The 17813-nt window shown below is 34.9% G+C and overlaps 1 protein-coding gene across 1 annotated transcript in view; it reads right to left on the bottom strand.

Moving 5' to 3' along the window:
- The window catches only part of Cbl (E3 ubiquitin-protein ligase CBL), a 301944-nt gene extending 285581 nt beyond the window's left edge, over positions 1 to 16363 (bottom strand). The window contains exon 1 of the mRNA XM_069841617.1: positions 15596 to 16363. Coding sequence (XP_069697718.1) covers positions 15596 to 16143 — 548 coding nt within the window. The 5' untranslated portion in view covers positions 16144 to 16363. The remainder of the gene's footprint in view (positions 1 to 15595) is intronic.
- Between the last annotated feature and the right edge of the window lie 1450 nt (positions 16364 to 17813).

The following is a 17813-nucleotide window of genomic DNA, read 5'->3' on the forward strand; positions in this document are numbered from 1 at the left end:
GGTTTTTTCTGGAGTTTTCCCTCAACCACTTGAAGCAGAATTGCTGGGTGATTTTCGACGTTGGCCCTCGGATACATTTCGCCATCATTATTTCACATATCATCATCCTCCATACAATAGCCCGGGTTAAATTCACGGTGCTGCGTGCTGTACTTGTACAAGAGCGCGGCAGTTCGGCTACCCAATCATTCACAAGAATAAGAGTGATAAGAACAATAAGTCTCAGGCTGCAGTGTAAGCTTCGGGGTGCCTCCTTCACACAATAGAAAAAAAAAAAAAAGATGCCAGTGTCACAGGGAAGGCTCATTGGAGCTACTTACAGTTGCTTACTACAGTTTTATCTTCTCCGAAAAACTGGATACTGCACACTGTATAAAAACAGAACAACTAGAGGCTTCAGTGAGTCACTACAGAAGAATCCACATACAGCAGAATTTTTCGTTGCACTACAAACTGAAAACGTTGACCACTTACTTCCACTGATCCAGCTGCGCTCTCACAATACAATAACGTCTGTTCAGAAAATGTTTTGCAGCTGAATGGTACCGCATACCTGCTAGTGCGGGAGGAGGGGGCGGTCGGACAGTAAAAGTAACCGTCTCCAAGCTTCTAGATGTTCTGTCCCCAGTATAATACACGGTTTAGATACCCGCAAACCTAATAATCTAACGAACATGACAGTATCATGGCCATGTGCGTCAATCTGTTAAAAACGTAGTAATATGGGTTACGAAACCACGGTTAAAAGTAACAGTGTTTATAATGTAATTTCTGTGCGCTAATCATAACCACCGGTTACTTGCACATGGTTAGCTGACACCTCATTTAACCAGGTTTAAGTCTGTAATGGCACAGTGTTTCTACAAAGTGACAACAGGAAAACATCCGTATCTTTGTAAAGATGATAGTCAATGTCTAAAAACGTCCGAGCTTATTCCGTTCTACATCGAAATGGACGTATTCTATATTTTCGTGTTGCATTTGTTTGCCTTTGGCCGCTGTTATGTTTCCGGGCTGCATTTCCTTCCCAGTGCTGTTAAGGTAAAATATTTAAAAAATGGGAAATAAAAAACGAAAATGATTATATTTCAATGTGAGTCTTAAATACGTACTAAATATATAAGAGAAAAAAAAAAGATAGAATATTCACAAAGAAAAAGAATGAAGCATAGATCACCACGAGATTAATACGAATGTGTGTACAGTCCACGGTTCCAACTGTAACTTAACAGGGAACTGTGCAATATCCTAAAATGTATCCATAACCTCTCTTCGTTAAGCCTTCGACGTAGGAAAAGACATACTAAAGTGTTAACGCGGTAAGCAGCAGGTTCGCGGGAAAAATAGAATGTTATATCAGAAATGACACGTATATTTTCCTAACGAAATCTCTCCCGAAAATTTCTGACACCTAATTGCTCGTAAGAATCCCTTCTTTTAACACAATTTCACACTATCATCCTGATCCAAGTAATCCAAATGCAATAATTCGTCTCCGAAATCATCAGCTGTACATCTGGCTGCCACTTTGCTGTACTAGCACTACAAATCATTGGTTATCTCCTTTAACCGCTGGAAAATGACCAGTTAGAAATTACCATGGTTAAACTCTTGTGTAATTAATTCCTAACCAAGGCAGACGCACCGCAAAAAAGATTAACTAGAGGTTAGGTCGCAATTTTAACCGAAGGTTATACTAACCGACGTTGATGCACTCGGTCATCATACTTGTAAGACAAATTCTCTCGCCATATTCAAAACACAACCGGATTACAAAGGCTATTGTCGGGTGAAAAATTAATATGAAAGGCACTGAAATCTGAGTAACAATGCCGCACTATTTCACGGAGAAACTCGGAGAGAATCGTAGCAAACAACTGTTAGTATCAAGTGAAAACAATCGTCCGTGGGATTAGATAAAGTCCGTACAACAATATTCCAACATTTTCGTCATGGTTCTGTCCTGTCAAGTTCCTGAGAGGAGGTGGAGCATGACAAAACCTGTACCCTTCCTCGCGGCGGACAGGATGCTCCTTCCTCCAAGCTTCCCAAGTGCAGATTAAATATCGTTCCCAGTGTTTGTATGCCTTAATGAGGGAGAGGGGGGGGGGGAGAGATACCTTGACTAACAAGTTTCGGTGATCATTTCAACTGAGTAGAATGAACTTGTATTCTTCGATGTACAATTAGAGAGCTCAACCACAAGCACCTCCATTTCTGTATCTGACGCCTTATTTGAATGGTGAGCAATGTGAACATGGACTCTTATTAAGCTGTAATAGATAGATCGCAAGTTAAAAATGAAAATATAATAAATTCGTAAATTTTAAAAATATAAGTGAAAAATTCACAAAACACGCGAACACAAAACAAGAGAAATCACAGTGCTATGACTTTATGGGACAATTACTGTCATTTCTTGTCTATGGAAATAACTAAATTAGACATAGTTGATAGAAAGAGAATGAAATAAAATGCATTTACACACGCAATTCCTGTGTGTCTTAAGACTGCACGCCCAAAATTTATAGAAAATAAATTACTGTCTGTATGACATCTGCTGCCCTAAAAATGATTCGTGATACTGTCACTGTAAATTCAAGTAATCACTCTAAGGCCGTGTCTCAAAGCTCAAGTCCATACTACACACTAGTGACTAGCAACTAGGTGACTTGTAAACTACACACTAGGGAGCTTTGGAAATGTATGCTTGAAACATGGCCTTCTTCATTGAATATTTTTCTAAAAACCATGACATCACAGTGCAGCACTGAATTAAGAAGGCAGTGTCCTAATGCAGTTTCATTACGAGTTATGTGGAAAAGATAAGGAAGGGCTTAATGTATTACAATAATGTTTAAAACATTGTACAGAAGGTACTAACAATGTCAGTGTTCAAAGCTAACTTGTTATTCTACATTATATTTACATTATTTCACTTCCAAAGCATTTTCAGATTTAATAACCCTAATTGCTGATGAGGTATCCATGTTTGTTTAGTGAACAAGTCGGCAATCAAGCAAGCATTTTCGTTTACTAGCTACTACGGACTTGATTGCTATGCACTATGTAGCTTTGGATCATAACTTCTGACGTCACATCCGGCTATTTAGTCAACAATCTAGTTCACTTCAGCTGAAAATGTAGCTTTGAGACACGGCCTTATACTGAGGATCACGCAAGAGTAATTCCTAAAAGACTAATTTGGCCATCTCTTCTCTTGGCCAACTAATACTAGATTTCACCAAAAGAGGATAAAATCACACAATGCCATGTATAATAATAATAATAATAATAATAATAATAATAATAATAATAATAATAATAATAATAATAATATCATGGGGCTCTACCTCCATGCCCCCCAAGTGCCTTCATGGCAAGTTACGGGGATACCTTTACCTTTTTTTTAGTATTGACAATAACGGTGTCTTGGTTATTTCCCACATCTCATCTTTATGTTGGGGAGGTGTTTTCTAAAAGGTTCAATAATTTGTGAAAGAGTATATTTTTCTTCTGGACCTATCGCACATTATGTTAGTAAGTAGTTAGTAGATTAGTGTATGATCTAATACTAAAATGTATTTTGTATGACAACATGAAATTCATTGCTTTGATTAAACGGTTTACGAATCAAGAGACCTAATCTAAAAATGTATTTTGTTTGACCACGTGAAATGATTAGTACGAATTCCGAAAACGAATGCCACTTTGAAATGTAGGCTATGCTTTATAATATTTATTCCATTATTGTAACAAAAGTCTAAACACGAAAGGAATTAATTAAAATGTGAAATGGTATTTCTATCGATTACTCAAGGGCATGTATCACACGAAATATGTTATATTTATTTACACTTAGCCTACTTGACTCTAATCTTGAAATTGTAACCACAACACAAAGCAACACATACAATAACTATTATGTATTAATATTAATACTCCTATTAATTAATTATTAGTACGCTCAAATTTCACTAGCTTCCAATAATCGGCTCAGAAATCTAGAACAATTTGAATATTTAGAATTTAAACTACTGACAACTTGTGTCACTGCTGCCACATAACAGTTATAAAATCACTACCAGCTGTAGTATTTCTCAGTGACAAAATTCGAAACGAAGTTGGCAAAAGAAAATTCAACCTGCAAGCTAAAAAATCACCATATGTAATCCACTAGCTTACGTAGTAATTGGGGGAAAATGGTTAGGTTTCACCCTTACGGTATTAAGTAAGCTGACCCGGACTATAGACATAATAAGCAAGCAGCTACTGCTAGTCTCATGCTAGTAACGAAAAAGTTTCGCTCAACAGTGACGCTACTGACTAGGACCGATACTGTGATCTCTCCTAATTTTTTGCATTAATTGTTAAATTTCGGAGTACTAGCTATCATACTGTCTACTCAACTCTCCTGCTTCAGTGACGCAAGTTTTGTGCCTCTGCCACTAGAGAGCTCTGAATTAGTCTGAAATACGGCGGCATATAACAGCAATATGTCGGTGCGTCTGAAGCAGCGTGCTGTGATAAGTTTCTGACGGCAGAAAATGTGGCCCCGATTGACATCCATCGGGAGAATGAAGGCTGTTTATGGAGACGAATGTGTACTGTGCGACGTTGGTCTGTTCGTGCTTGTAATGAACCTTGTGCGATTCTCAACTTGTGTGACAAAGGACGAAACGTGTGCAGGCAATAATCGCAGAACTGGGATTCCGAAAACTCTGTGCACGATGAGATTTGGTTTTACTGTCTTTGATCATTCTCCATACAGTCCCGATCTGGTGCCACCAGCTTTTCATATGTTCCCAAAACTTAAAGAACACCTGACAGGACTGCACCTTGATTCTGCCGATGGAGTGCAGACACTTGGTTTCACTGTTTTTATCATCCTCCATTCTCGTCCTGGTGTCATTAGATTTTCATCTGTTCCCAAAACTTAAAGAACACCTGAGAAAACCGGCCCTTGATTCTGACGATGCAGTGCAGACTGAAGTGAGGTTGTGATTCTGTCGTCAAAGTGAAATATTCTACAGTGATGGTATCAAGAAACTGGTCTCGCGTTGGGAGAAATGTGTTGATCGCCAGGGCGACTATGTAGATAAATAATTATATGGACATTAACAATGAAGTATTAGAAAGTTCCCACCTGTTGTTTTACTCAAATAACTATAGCCATTTTAAATAAAAAAAAATTAAGAAGTAAAACTTTTCAAACACACTTACAATAACGAAGAATCATTAAGTAGCTAAACTAATGTTCTCTGTATATACTACGCATTTGACTAATGGATCCTTTCAAAATATAAACAAAAAATGTAAAACAATCATGAGAGATGCAATTTCTGTAGATTGAAGAGTGTTGAAGACTGCTATGCACGCATTTTTAAATGCAGAAAATGTGTTTTGGCAAAAAAAAAAATGGATGGCATTGAGCAGAATACGGCATTGAGACTGGAACAGGTCGAAAGGCCTCAGTCATTGCAGGAAGCAGAAGAAGAAGAAGAAGACACAGAATAAATTTACTATTGAAACAAAACAATATATCAACAGCTATTTTATATGAATATGTGAACAACTGATAACTAAATCGTAAAATTTGGAAGTGCAGTAAATTTATTACTTTTATGATTTCAAAATACGAGGAAGAGTCAAAAAGTAACCTTAATAATTGTTTTATTAATTGAATATGTACAATAAGACTACAACACTTCGTCACTTTTTAACATAGTCCGTAGTACGTTCAATGCAAGTGATCCTGTTACACTTTATTGAAATTCTTCAAACCATAAAATTAATGTATTCTTCAATATATTTTGGATTCGGAACCAACGCTGGATGAAAATCATCCTGAAAGTGAAATCAGTGAACATGAACAAGAATATTTGACCTATAGTAGAGGAGTTTTCATCTGTAGCATAGCTTCAGAACTAATTTTCTTAATACATGTTTTTCTTATCAGGAATTTAAAACAATTTATTTTGTTTCTACAGCATATTTGCATTAAAAATGTTAGGGTTTATCGGCTAAAAATGTTTATTTTTTATTATTTTGATAAGCTCAAGCCTTAATGTACTATTATTTCTTATTATTCATTCAATAAAGTACGTGTATGTTAGTGAAATAATCCTTTTCTACTGGATTTAATGCCCAGGTATTCTAATTTAAGAATTCTCAGACTTTCTATGCAATAACGATTTAAGTTTTCAATACTTTATTTACAAATATTTAAAAATGGGTTGTGTTTAAATTATAACTGATATTGGATTTGGATAATAATTAAAACAGTCTAAAATATTATACAAAACAAATGATACGAGTATATGTACTAATATAATTTCTACATTGTTCTAAAAACTTTGACACTGTTTTCCTCAAAACATAGGTTTTGAACTTAAGCTGTTATTGCATCCTCAATTATATGAACAATATAGGTGAAACAGTTATCATTTGATAACTCGACACTGTCGTGCAATGATGAGCATGAGGTAATTCCAGAAAATCTCACTGACATTCTGGTGGTGGTCCTAATTAAGGCACTGTCCATCAACTTGTATATACAAAACATTTTTAAAGTCCCAACAGATTTTCTTTAAGTCACCAAATTTACAGGAAGAGCACATATTATAATTACACACAGCAAAGACAGCAAATTGCGACTTCTGTTTGTTTACATTATTACATCACGAAATATGCCATGCATGTTTTGGTTGGAAATGCTTTCTCAATATTAGAGTAGACAAATAACATGTCACAATATGGAAATTTCTATAATGATAACAGAAAACATCAAATGTTTATAATTTTTGCCAGCAAATACAAAGAGATTGAGAGGTTTTCTAAATGCACGTCTTCTTCACTGGTGGATCCAATTTCTGTTGAACTGTGTTTTAACGCTGTATACCACAATCTTTTTCAAATAATGAGGCAATAGGATCTCAGTCACAGAAAAACCAAAGATATAAAATTTCAATGTCCAGAAGACTTGAAGGTGACAGCCCAACCATTGTATTATTCAACATCAAGCTAGAAACAACATAAACATGTAACATCTTCCAAGTTACAATGTTTGACATACAATACTGAGTTATTTGTTTACTTGCTGAAGCAAAATGATAGCCACTTCGTCCCCTCAATAAGTCTTCAGAGTTCATCACAAAAATTTATCCATGAAAGTAAGGACCAACATGTTTAAACTGTTTCATAATGGCAAGCCTTCTTCTGCTAACAGTATCTTAAGCATACACCATGAATACTTGCAGTCATTAATTTAATTTAAAGATTCAGATATGTAATGTCCAATTTCTATTTCAAAGTTTCTGTAAAGATTTTGGCAGAGGTGGAATATTAACTGTATCGTTGACAAGATGCCAAAAAAGTATAGAGGGGTGCGATGATGTCACAGTAAAATGGATGCCAAACCACAACGTCCAACCTCACCCATCCAACTAGTTGTGATGTATGAGAATGGAAAAAAAAGCTAATATTTTATATTCAATATGGCTATTAATATCAATCTATTCCATTAATCCAGTGTCATTCAAACTACACCATTATTGTCTATGAATGTTCATATATCTGCAAGTAAAGCAAATGAACTCTGTTTACTTTCTTTTATAAATCAAAGAAATTAATTTAGCCTACTATAAATTATATCACATGGATAAATTCCAGCCTACAGGCTATTCACAGCCTGCAAAATCAGTTCTTTTTTTTTTTTTTTGTTTTTTTCTTTTTTGCATACGGAGCAGGAATTTGGCATATGAAATAAAGAATTAATTAAAAACTGATGAAAACAGAAATAGGTTTATGGAGAGGATTGGCAAGCAAGATAAAATTAGAAATGAGGTCATTAGAGATAAAATGAAAGCACAAAATTCAAATTATTATTTTCAACAAAAACTCGAATGGCATGCTTATTTTAACATAATATTCGGTGATAGAATACCAAGAAAAGCTTTAGAATGAATGCCATCTCAAAGATTGCATAGGAGAAGACCATGCCTTGCTATGACACAACAAATACGAAATTCATAAGTGAAAAGAGTGTATAATGACAGAAGGTTGATAGGGAATATTGGAGGAAAGAGTACCATAGTTGTGAAAAAATAATGGACATCATAATATGTAAATGTATATTGTAAAGCTGGAAATATATATCTTTTTAGTGTACCAGTAAAGATGATCTGGTGTCTTAATATCTTTATTGTTTTAGTTACAGTCCTCAATTTAACTTAAAATTTATGGCATCTTCCGTTTAATGTGAAATGTAACATCCTAGCTAACAAAGTGGAGACTTGTACTATTTTATGACTGACGAAATACTATTTCCGACCTATGAAAGAGATCACTAGCAAAATTAATCCTGCCACTGTACAAATTCAGTGATACAATAATAAATTATGAAATATGACAAGACCATACCTTTCAATCTTAATGGAACTATAATTCGATATAAATAAATGTGGTTGAGTCATTATCCGAATGAATCACAGTATAATTCTAAAATTACAGCCAAAAAGTCGATGAAAAAAAATTGGTACACCAGAAAGATGTTTAACTTCTACGCCTGGCAAGTTACAAAGAAAAAACCATACACAAAAAATTACCTATCTTTTTAAACATATTACATAGCATATATTTCTAAACATTTATTTATTGTCTACCATGGAATTTCAAAGGTATCTTACTGTCACACAGTCATACCTATGCTCTTACTAAAACAAATTTAATTTAATATGATCCACTTTGCACAGTATCAGTAAACTTCCCACTTCACTTCTCACTCATTCAACTGTGTTTTCATATATTTAAATTAAATTTTGAATTTACAAGGAAAGGATATGTTTTTAGGATAGCTTCTATCGTACATTTTATGGACCTAGGTACAGCATTATGCTTAGCTCAATGGTTGGAGAGTTCTTGACAGAGAAAGTTGCCGTCTGTCTCCATTTTAGTTATTACATCTTCATTGCCCCTCAGCTACCTACAGTAGACCAGTGGTAAAAGTAAAGCATTTTTGGTCTGTTATTTAATGTCATTGTATCAACTACTAGATTATTTGCGACATCGAGATGAGGCCATTAATTACCTGACATTCGCCTTATAGGTGGAGGAAAAACTAGGGGGGAAAAAACAGGTAATCAGCCCAGGCGGGAATCAAATCCAAGCCCAGTTCAATGGTAAAATGTGAGATTGTTATTGAAGAAATTCCGAATTCGAGATCAGCTTGGTCTATCTCTTTCTTTCTTTCTTTTTTGTCATGGTATTCTATTTCTATTATTTATTATCACTACAATTAATTCTGGATGTCTTTTTCGTTCGTTAAAAATAAAAGAGTGAATGTTATTTTAATGATGTTGTAAAAACTGCTAGGTTATTTAGCGTAAGTGGAATTTGTGACAACGAGATGAGGCCCTATAGGTGGGGAAAACCTCGGAAAAAACAGGTAATCAGCCCAGGTGGGAATCAAACCCATGCCCAGTTGAAGGGTAAAATGTAAGATTGTTACCAGTAATGGAAAAATTCTGAATTCGAGATCAGTTTGTTATGTTCCTTTCTTTCTTGTCATGATATTCTATTTCTATAATTTATTATCACTACCGTACAATTAATTTTGGATATCTTTTCGTTCGTTAAAAATAAAAGAAAGAAACTGTTTTTCATAAATGCAATTTCTTACAGTGAACAATACTATTTGAAAAAATATCATCCAGCATTCTGCTCCAGATATCTTGGCTCAAATAATGGAGTGTTTTAAATGGAATTTGCAGCAAAAACATTTGTACAGGAGCAGGTTTTCTTGGGACACTTTTTCTATCAATCACTTCCCACCATTTTCTATATTTCGTAATCAATCATCTTTCCATCGAGTACAAGAGGAAGCTATAGCACTGTATCAACTTCATAACACGACCACCATTGAAGTTCATGGAATTTCTATACTGAATGTTCAAGGAAACAAGCGACTGGAAATCATTGGAGTTAATGTTGATGCCTGAGTTTTGAAAATTAAAGGTTATTAAAATTTTCTGAAAACCCGAATTACTAAATAAGTATTGTAATGTGAAACTGCATACAACTTTAACCACTATACTTAAAAAAAAAACTACTGTTAGTGAATGGAATCTACGATCCTAGTGGATAGAAGACCTAAAGCAATTGTCGAATTGGGTCAGTATGAGCAAATATGGCATACTTAAAGTAAAATAAGATGCCAAAAACCATACTTACTTAAATGGCTTTTAAAGAATCCAGACGTTCATTGCCGTCCTCACATAAATTTGCCACCGGTCCCTATCCTGAGCAAGATTAATCCAGTCCCTATCATCATATCCCACCTCCCTCAAGTCTATTTTAATATTATCCTCCCATTTACGTCTCGGCCTCCCGAAAGGTCTTTTTCCCCCTCAAGTCTTCTAACTAACACACTGTATGCATTTCCGGATTCACCCATACAGGCTACATACAAGTACCCTGCCTATCTCAAATGTCTAAATTTAATGCTCCTAATTATGTTAAGTGAAGAATATAATGTGTGCAGTTCTGAGTTGTGTAACTTTCTCCATTCTCCTGTGACTTCATCCCTCTTAGACCCAAATATTTTCGTAAGGACCTTATTCTCGAACACCTTTAACCTCTGTTCCTCTCTCAAAGTAAGAGTCTAAGTTTCACAATGGCATACAGAGTGTAAAAACTTAAAAGCGATTGTTATTTAGTGAAGCTGATCACACAATCAAATTACGCTAACCAACAGTGTCGTGATACTCTGTACCTTCTCTTAGTCATTCCTGCAGTAATGCATGATGTCTTATATAGTAGACAACATTATTCAGTTCACACTTGGGAGCAGTGTAAATTAAGAAGTCCCAAAACAATATTGCAAGACAAGTCTATGCAACTCAGCAGTAATTATTTACAATTCGACTGTCAAAGGAAAGGGTAAAAACAGCCACTTTTGTAGGAAGGAGTACTGGAATTGCCCTTTTTTATGGTCCACCACTCAAGAATCACTAATTTCTGTTGTATCAGTCAAAAATATTTGTTCAGCAGCTCAGTAATTCTTTGTTGAGGCGTGCTTCCAAACAGGGGAAGCAGCATTTCCTCTAAAGTTAGAGCCCAGTTTAGGTGTGTGTGTATTAATCGAAAATTAGGGGCTAGAAAATATTGAGAATAGGACGCATGTTTATATGACATTTTTTCGATCATTACACACACACCTAAACTGGACTCTAACCTTGGGGGCAGCAGTATTTCCTCTAAGGTTAGAGCCCAGTTTAGGTGTGTGTGTATTAATCGAAAATCAGGGGCTAGAAAATATTGAGAATAGGACGCATGTTTATATGACATTTTTTCGATTATTACACACACACCTAAACTGGACTCTAACCTTGGGGGCAGCAGTATTTCCTCTAAGGTTAGAGCCCAGTTTAGGTATGTGTGTATTAATCGAAAATCAGGGGCTAGAAAATATTGAGAATACGACGCATGTTTATATAACTTTTTTTCGATTAATACACACAAACCTAAATTGGACTCTAACTTCAGGGGAAATTGCACTGCCCCTGTTCGGAAGCACGCTCCTTTGTAGTCAATATAATCACTGGTATATGAAATGTTTTCATTATTGAGAATAGGACGCATGTTTATATGACATTTTTTCGATTATTACACACACACCTAAACTGGACTCTAACCTTGGGGGCAGCAGTATTTCCTCTAAGGTTAGAGCCCAGTTTAGGTATGTGTGTATTAATCGAAAATCAGGGGCTAGAAAATATTGAGAATACGACGCATGTTTATATAACTTTTTTTCGATTAATACACACAAACCTAAATTGGACTCTAACTTTAGGGGAAATTGCACTGCCCCTGTTCGGAAGCACGCTCCTTTGTAGTCAATATAATCACTGGTATATGAAATGTTTTCATTACTAGAAGCAGAGTGACAGAAGCTTCCTTTTACCCATAACAACGAAGATATGGTCAAGTTTATAGTGCCACCATCCCAAAATCTTTTCCGGACCGCAAATACCAATCATGGTACAGTACCTAATGGGGTTGTAGAGTTGAAATCGAGATTCGAGGCTGTGAAATTGGAGTCAAGAAATCAGAATTTGAAGAAATTTTGAGTGGAAAGTAAATTTTCCATAGAGTTAAATGTCCAGCAACTAAAAAAAAAAAAAAAAAATGCCTTGCATTATTGAGAAAATACTTACTATTTTACCTTTTCGCTAGTGTGGAATACGTTACGACGTTCTGCATCAGTGTGACAATAAAAGACCGCAATAATTTCTTAATTTTATATTGAAAAGTGTAACAATATCTTGATTGCTGATAGTTAACTTAATATTTCTTACTCAGTCCTTTTGGGACTGTTGGATATACAAAATAGCACGAGATCACATTCCAAGTTCAATATTACATTCTTACAATATGTACTAATGAAACGACAATATATGATCAATAGAATTTCCATCTTGTTCCCGCACATCATAGAAACTAGAGTATACAGTGTTAAATTCATGTATGTATCTAATATTGTCACGAGTTTTTATGGTTATTATCACAAATTCAATTCCGTTTTATGAAGGCCATATGTATATAGTAGAAGTAGAATTGTAATCAGAAGAAAATATAGATGAATGAGAGTTGGTAAAAATCCAGTCTGCAACAATCTCAGTATCTAGGTTTGTTTACATGCTCAGGTTCTCTGTCCACTTGCCACATCAGCTACTGTTGGAATATTCAAAAGTTTAGTATGATCTCACAAATATTTCATTCTCTCCCACTCCAAATCAGGATATTTTTGAGAGCATAAAGAATGCATTGTTCTATATGTTATGCCTCTTGTGTAAGTGAAGGACGTATAAGAAAAATCGTTAAGGACACAGATCTAGAAATATGAATGAAAACCACGATAGTCATCTACACATGGCAATTTTATTTTCAAAATGATTAGGAAGAGTAAAATTTCTAGGATTTCATGTGCTTCATTCTCAAATAAAATTAGTTTTAAATTAGGCCTATCTCTTAATTAAAACGCTAGTAATTCTTTACAATTGCGCTACCAAATGAAAGTGGATATATTGGTGTCCACCTATGAAATAAAATGGGTATATGCAAGGCATATCAAAACTCTGAACTAACCAAACCTAACCTGTCCCCTGTCACTTAGGAAAACTTGCTTTCTATCTACGTACCTATAAAAATGTTTAGGCCTAACTTATATGAAAGGCATGTGATACTGCCTCTCTGTCAACCACCACTTTCACAGGAACTTTCCACCCTTATTGGCGCCACCGCTCAATTTGTCTTTTGTTTACGGTCTGTATGACTCTACTAGAAGCCAAATATGTAAATACATACTTGGTAGAGCAATTGTAAAGAAAAATCAAAATGCTAAGGTTGAGAACATATAAAAATGATGTCATCTTTCATTCAAATATTCCAAACAAAATTAATCTCGTCTAATTTCTAATAAATATTCTAACGTCATAATATTTGACAATTATGTTACATTACAGGTTAATATAGGGTTCTAATACATCACTGCTGTAGATGAATTTTTTTTTTTTATTTGGGCCTACACAAATTCAGAAACTGTGCTTTGCAGTTATGCAACGGATGAAAACAAACTAAGGTCGGAACTGCAAAGCTAAGGGTGGGGGGGGGGGGAGAGAAGAGTCTACAGAAGACTTACGTGTACTGTGTACATAACATGTCCTTTAGAAGTCTACTGTTTTAACATCAACAAATTATAGCCTACTGAAACTATAATAATCTGCCATAATTAAAATGCATGAACCTAATAATCCAAATAAATGAGACCGAATAGTTCATAAATAATTCACACCAATGCGGCTAGTCAATTTATCTTTAGGCCTAGGTACCTTATTGAATGTCACGCTGAAGATCAGCTTATTATTGTTTAATTATTTCGTAAATTAAATCTCTCTTCTAAGATGAAGAGAATCATTTGTTTATGTTTTTATAATTCTCACGGGCTTTTGCCTTTCGGAGAATATCTTATAAATTTTCAAATACTACTTTATTTTTACTTTCATTACCTACATAGGTCTAAGTACCAATGTTCAAGTAGGCTATACCAAATACAAATTCAATAAAATAATTACAGGCCTACCAGTACGTATATGAAAACTTCACATAATGTTGGACAACAATCAACTCATACCAAAATAATGGCGAGGAGCACATATGGCCATATAATCAGAAACAACAGCCTACTAGGCCTACATTAAACGATTATTTCCAACGAAAGGTTGCTGTCTCTTTCCTAGCAAGCACCTGTATCATAATGGCATCCCTCTTATTAATCTCGTTCGTTAAGGTCAAGATCATATGAAGTGATAGCAATCGTTCCTTGGAAATTATCATTGAACAAAGTTACCTACCTAAAATAATTTTAAAATATTACAAAAACAAATTTATTCAAACCGAGAGAAATAATTCGTCTCCATTAAATTAAGCATTCAAGACCCAAAAACTAAAAGAACTGTACCGAAAGTTTTATTTAAGTTACCCATCCACCACAAACCATTTACGCAGGCCTATCCAGTCTCTATCCAAAAATTGCTTCCTATCAAGTTCTTCACCTTGAAATCAATTCATTATAACATTTTTCACTCAAAACTTAATTAACACGCACTGTTCGAACAATCCTAAAATTCGGTAGGCCTACCGTAACTTTTCTTCGATCTTGAAAATTCAACACTGAACCTGTTAGGTTAGGTTCAATTAACTATTCAATTATTTAATGTAGGTACACACAATATTTTTAATTCTGTAAACATTTTAACTATCATATATTGCCAAACTCATTTGCTATCATTCTATATGAAATACCGTAATACCTATTAAAATCTATTAAAATTAATTCCCATGTTTTGCTTGCCCGTTACACAGATAGTAACATAAACTACTTTTACTATTAACAAGGCCCGAAATGACATTTCTCTTACTATAATTATTAAGCTAAGGTTTCTACACTTAGCTCGAAAACACTGCATAATTAATAAAATGAGATGTGTTGACTTAGTAGGATACCGCTGCTATGAAGTCATTGAAATTAAGAGAAAAATGGGGAAAATTCTGAAAGGAGAGCTAATTTGTTTCCCAAAAAAATAAACTACGCCTATATTTTGAGACAAAACATACCTATGTAGAAAAAGTGTGATTTTATATTTAGCATGGTCAAGTCAATATCTGTACCTCAAAGTTAGTCCTACTTCTGTATTTGAACAAACTGTCATTACCGCAATTTCCCTTAAATAATAATACTCAGCATTATGTAGCAAAATTTAAAATTATATATACTGTAATACATGCGCAATTCTTTCTCCTAATATATTATCATTCCTGGCAATGACAGTATGATACATATTCAATACGTATTTTAATAATACGGCAATAACTTAACTTACATCTTAAACATAGACCTAGGCCTAAATATAAACAATCTTGAAATACCTATTATCGGTACTGACTCATAAAAAGGTAATAAGGCATACAAACATATATAATCATTTTTTGTCAATCAGGGCTACTGTATGTATGAAATAGTAACTGGATATTGTACCTGTTTCCAAAGTTATTTTTCCAGAACTCCGCAGCATCACTTTTGGTGATCCTGAACTGATCACCAGCAAATGTCCCATTTGGAAATATTGCCTTAAGTTCACTTAACATATGACTAAATACAAGACTTAGTTTTGTAAGATTTCGTCTATAATGCGAATTTTCATCAAACATTTTTTCCTTCCCTTCCTTAAAAAGTTTAATGGCCTGCTTGCACTTCCGCATTAAATTCACAATGAAGACATTGAAATGTTCGTTACTATGAAGCACAATCATTTTATCTTCATATTTTGAGTAAATAAGTCTTAGTCGTTGATAGGTGTCAGGAAGAATATCAAGAATGAAGGGAGGAGAATTTTTCAGGTTCATTTTTTGATGTTGACACAGTTTCACCACTTTGTCCATCAGTTTCCAAGTTTTATCCAATGTCCTTTTATCAGTTGCTAATTTCGGTGGAGCCATTGCATCTGCGAATGCACCGTGTAATTTAGAAAATATTGAAGAGATATTCTTATGTTGTGCTGTCCTATTCCTGTTGTTCGCCGCCATTATGGATTCTCCCCACTCAAAAGCTTCAAACTGCTTTCAGATTTGAGGTAGAACCCGTATCTCACACCAATTCATCCACTTTTATCACGTAACACACACACCACAATTTCGGAGCACAAACTTTCAGAAAAACTTGGTACAGCAAAATTGTTTAACACACCGATAACAGAGAAACTCACTCCCACATCTTTGTGACACCGCATCCTGCTTGCCAAATGACGAATACCAAAGATAATTATGCAACTGAGAGAGACGGAGAAATTCTGAACTACCGGTTACTAGTGGCGCAGCACATTTTGTCGGACAAATTCTGTACTAAACTCTAATGTATATTACAACATTGTGACCAACATATTAAACTAGGAAAGTAAAATAAGTCAATTATGTAATTCCGTACAAAGATTTTCTTGAAATGTGAAAAATGTTATTCAGTTACTTAACGACGACTGTAACTCAATTATCCATTAACAAGATGTAGTTATGGCCTAGCTGACATATTATTTCTCTGATTACTGATTGGTAGTTAAAATGGGATTGAAAGTGCATAGTGGGCATGGAGGTAGAGCTCAGTACTAGAATGAGGTGGTGTGGTCGCAACCACGCGTCGCTCAGACTGCCTTGTACCAATCACACACTAGACTAGCGTTTCCCAAAGTGTGGGTCGCGACCCTCTGGGGAAGGTGTAAAGAGATAAGGGGGGCCGCGAGATGATTTAGAAAATGAAACAAAAAAATGTCTTATTAACACATTTATGTTATTTTATACTTGTTGTTTTGAAAGATGGGACATGACAGGAGGGTTGCGATCGGAAAAACAACTGAATGTCACATAGCGTGGTAGGCCTGTTGCTATGGTAACAACGGTTGAGTTGCCAAACTTACCGTTCCCACATGGCGAGTTCTTAATAGCTTTCTTGGCGACATTTATTGTGCACACAATGTTAGCATTGGTACGTTTCGTCTTTGTTTCTCTGTCGATTTTTGTATTGTTTTCTTACCTTCACATCAATTGTCAATGAATGTTTTAACGTCAGCCATCTTAACGACAGTTGCTAGCTTCCATCACCTGGCAGCGTGGTAGTCTATATTGACTATTATAACGTCTTTGATTGACAATATGGCACTGTAGTTCCAAGCTCGGCCGCTTAACAGCCATGTCCCATCTTTCAAAAAAAACAAGTATAACCGTACCCGTGCGCTCCGCTGCACCCGTTAGAAATAAATATAAAGTAATTACATAATTAAAATACGACATTTGATCCAGGGAACATTCGTGTTTGATAGAAGGATAAATCGTTTAATATGTTACTTAATTTAAATTGTATTTAAATAATTAAAATGCGATCATTTTGGTCCAGAGACCACTCATTTGGTGCAATGACAATTCCTTTAACATGTTTCTTAATTTTATTACATGCAACCATAGTTTAATGAACATTGACATCATTTAGATTTAATGTGTATATTTTACTTGCTATATGTTTCCATTGAATTATGGTAATAACTTCATTTTAACCCTTGTTTTCTACGTATTCAGTAAGGGTTCTGAACCCTTCAAATAACTTATGTTATATTAAGTTATGTTATGTTATGTTATGTTATATCGTCACCTGAATGCAAGAACTAGGTAACTCGAAATTTGCGTTTTTTAGTTGCCTCTTTTATAGCATA

This window comes from Periplaneta americana, chromosome 12 (genome assembly GCF_040183065.1).
Source record: "Periplaneta americana isolate PAMFEO1 chromosome 12, P.americana_PAMFEO1_priV1, whole genome shotgun sequence".
Taxonomy (NCBI): Eukaryota; Metazoa; Arthropoda; class Insecta; order Blattodea; family Blattidae; genus Periplaneta; species Periplaneta americana.